The sequence below is a fragment of the Anopheles cruzii genome, unplaced genomic scaffold (assembly GCF_943734635.1).
Source record: "Anopheles cruzii unplaced genomic scaffold, idAnoCruzAS_RS32_06 scaffold02827_ctg1, whole genome shotgun sequence".
Classification (NCBI taxonomy): Eukaryota; Metazoa; Arthropoda; class Insecta; order Diptera; family Culicidae; genus Anopheles; species Anopheles cruzii.
In genome coordinates, this window is record NW_026456412.1 from 1 (window position 1) to 2,736 (window position 2,736).

General features: G+C 47.7%; 1 protein-coding gene across 1 annotated transcript; it reads left to right on the plus strand.

Moving 5' to 3' along the window:
• Nucleotides 1-1,071: 1,071 nt before the first annotated feature.
• On the plus strand, nucleotides 1,072-2,730 carry LOC128276884 (leucine-rich PPR motif-containing protein, mitochondrial-like; the record flags this gene model as incomplete). Its single annotated transcript, XM_053015342.1, has 3 exons — nucleotides 1,072-1,264; nucleotides 1,328-1,673; nucleotides 1,747-2,730. Coding segments are annotated over 3 exons (1,523 nt in total), but the record flags the coding sequence as incomplete, so codon positions are not given.
• Nucleotides 2,731-2,736: the final 6 nt, after the last annotated feature.

The window sequence follows — 2,736 nt, forward strand, 5'->3', positions numbered from 1 at the left end:
AACATCAAGGCACAGGAACCATCGTCCACCAGCAGCAGCGATAGCGATAGCGAGAGCAGTAGCGACGAGGAGGCGAAAAAGCGAGCGACAAAATCCGACAGCACCAAGCCTGTGGGCGAGAAACCAGCTTAAGTGGAGACCCCTCGAACGTTTAAGTGTTTAAGAATAAGTAACCAACCAAACCAGTGAAAACCAGTCACCATTAGACAGAGGAACGCATATGAGTCGAATGAACGATAGTTTTGAATTTCTTAGAAGCGCAATTGGTGTGCCCATTGAAACAGATCCAGTGGAGTAGAGTTTAATAAAAGTCGTACCAAAAGCAAATTGCTGGTTGTCGATATTATCATTAGTGCATTCGAAATCATTTTGCAAATCAGATCAGAGCTCAACTACGAATTGCTTTGTAATTATTTACAATTTTCTACAAAAAATTATAAAGCTGTAACTGTATTCTAAAAACCTTTTTCACCACAACACTATCTTTTTGCGTAACGCCTCGTAACGCTTGTTGAATATTTTGAATATTGCCCAATAATTTCATCATTCATTTTATCTGCTTCTCTTTTACTCTATCGCGCACTCACTCCCGCTTTGATTGTCTCACGGCAGATTTCGCATTTCGCTTCTCGGTAAACACGTCGCAGGAAATTTCTACAGCTTTGTTCTAGTGATCGTCGTTTGCGACTTCTGTTTGCATTTTTACTTGTGTCGATCAGTGAAACAGTTAAAGTGCATCAATAGTATCAAAAATGATTCGCCTAGGACAACTGGTGTTGCGTCAAAGCCAGAAGGTTAAGGGTACCGAAATTCAAAGGTATGCAAAAAAGTCGAGAAATTACTATTTATAGGCGTTAAGAAAAAAGATCAAAAAGACTCTGTCTCGCGATTTCCTTCGCACACGCGTGTTCGCGACCTTGAACACGGCCAAGCTGTGAAATGGCGTTTAGAAGAGGAAGAAGGATCATGGGACGTCATCGCGATATATAGTTATGGCACATAACTATGACACATAACCCGCAACAATGCTGGGAATGGAGTTAACTTAAAATTCTATGTTAATGCACTTTTTCTTCCTGTAGTGCATTTGCAACGGCTGCAGCAAGCAGTGAAAGTAAACTGGACCGTTCGTTGAAGCGTTTGGACGAAGATGTGCGCAGATCGGGTCGAATATCACGGCGCGATCTGGAGGAGGTGTTGGAGGAGATTCGCACCAATCGCTCGGCCAGTAGCGCTCAGTCGCTGCTCGTTATCCGGTATTGTGGTAAGGAAGCAAGTTGATCCAGAGAATGCAACCCCCCGTAATCGTTTCTCTCAATCGCAACAGGCAATCTGGTTCCAGAAGAGCTTCCAGAAGTGCGGACGGCTTTGGTGCAAGAGATATGGAAAACATTGAAGCACCTTAACGTGGCCATGGACGTGTCCCATTACAATGCTCTGTTGCGTGTGTACCTCGACAACGAGGATTCCTTTTCTCCAACTGAATTTTTGGCCGAACTTCAATCGAACGGCATCGAACCGAACCGTGTCACGTTCCAGCGGCTAATCTCGCTCTACTGCCAGCAGGGCAACATCGAAGGGGCCACCAAAATATTGGAATACATGCGCGAGAAGCAGCTACCGGTGAATGAGTATGTGTTTAACGCGCTCATTATGGGTCACTCGCAGGCGGAGTAAGTTTTCACAGGGTGAAGGTACGGAGGCCAATCTTACTGATCATATGTTTCAAATCCTTTCACTTGACAGTGATCTTGAATCGGCCACCGGCATTCTGGTGGTAATGTCGCAAGCCGGATTGCAACCGTCGGCCGATACCTACACTACGCTGCTCTGCGGTTACGCTCGTAAAGGCGATATTGAGTACATTACAAAAACGATCGACAGTTGCGAGCAGAAGGAAATCTTCCTTATCGACAAAGACCTTCTGGAGATTGTGTATGCGCTCGCTACGAACGGCCACCCGGAAAACGTGGATCCGTTGCTGGAGCGAATTCGGCGCCAGGCAGGCTACAACCAGGATGCGGTTAATGTGATCTTACGTCTGATCAACAAGGGCCAAGAAGAGGTGGGCTTGAAGTTGCTGCGTACAATACCACAGGCATCGAAAAACGACGGCGAACTGGCCAACACAGGCAGCTTTTTGGTACGCCAGCTGGTGCGGGCCCAGCGCCCTGCTGAACGTTTGATCGCCGTATGTCGAGAGCTGCAGGAAGGTGGCATGAATGATCGAGCTCTACTGATCGCACTGGAGACAGCACTTAAGATTGGTGCGGTTGAGACAAGTTTTGCGTTGCTCGAGGAGCTGGTTGCCCAGCAGCAACCGATTCGGCAGCACTTTTTCTGGCCCCTTCTTTGTGCCAACAGCGCGAAGATGTCGAAGGAAGCGCGCATGGAGCAAGTGCTGCAGGTGTTGCGGCAGATGAGTGAAAAGTTCAACCTCAATCCGAGCAGTGAAACGATCCGCGAATATGCTGTACCAAATCTTCCGGTAAACAACAGCGAGCTCAGCATCCAATTGCTCCGTAGTGCTGGCATTTCGCCGGCAGTGGCCAGCAGCAGTTGTGCGCATTATGCTCTGGAGAGCAACAAACTAAAAGACGCAGCCAATATTGCTTCGCGCTACCGGGCGTACTATCCTCCCGGAGTTTTCCGGAAGCCGTTAGTGCAGGCTTTCAATCAAACGCGAGATTACGATTCTTACGTACGCTTCTCGCGCGCCCTTTACGATGGGCTCAA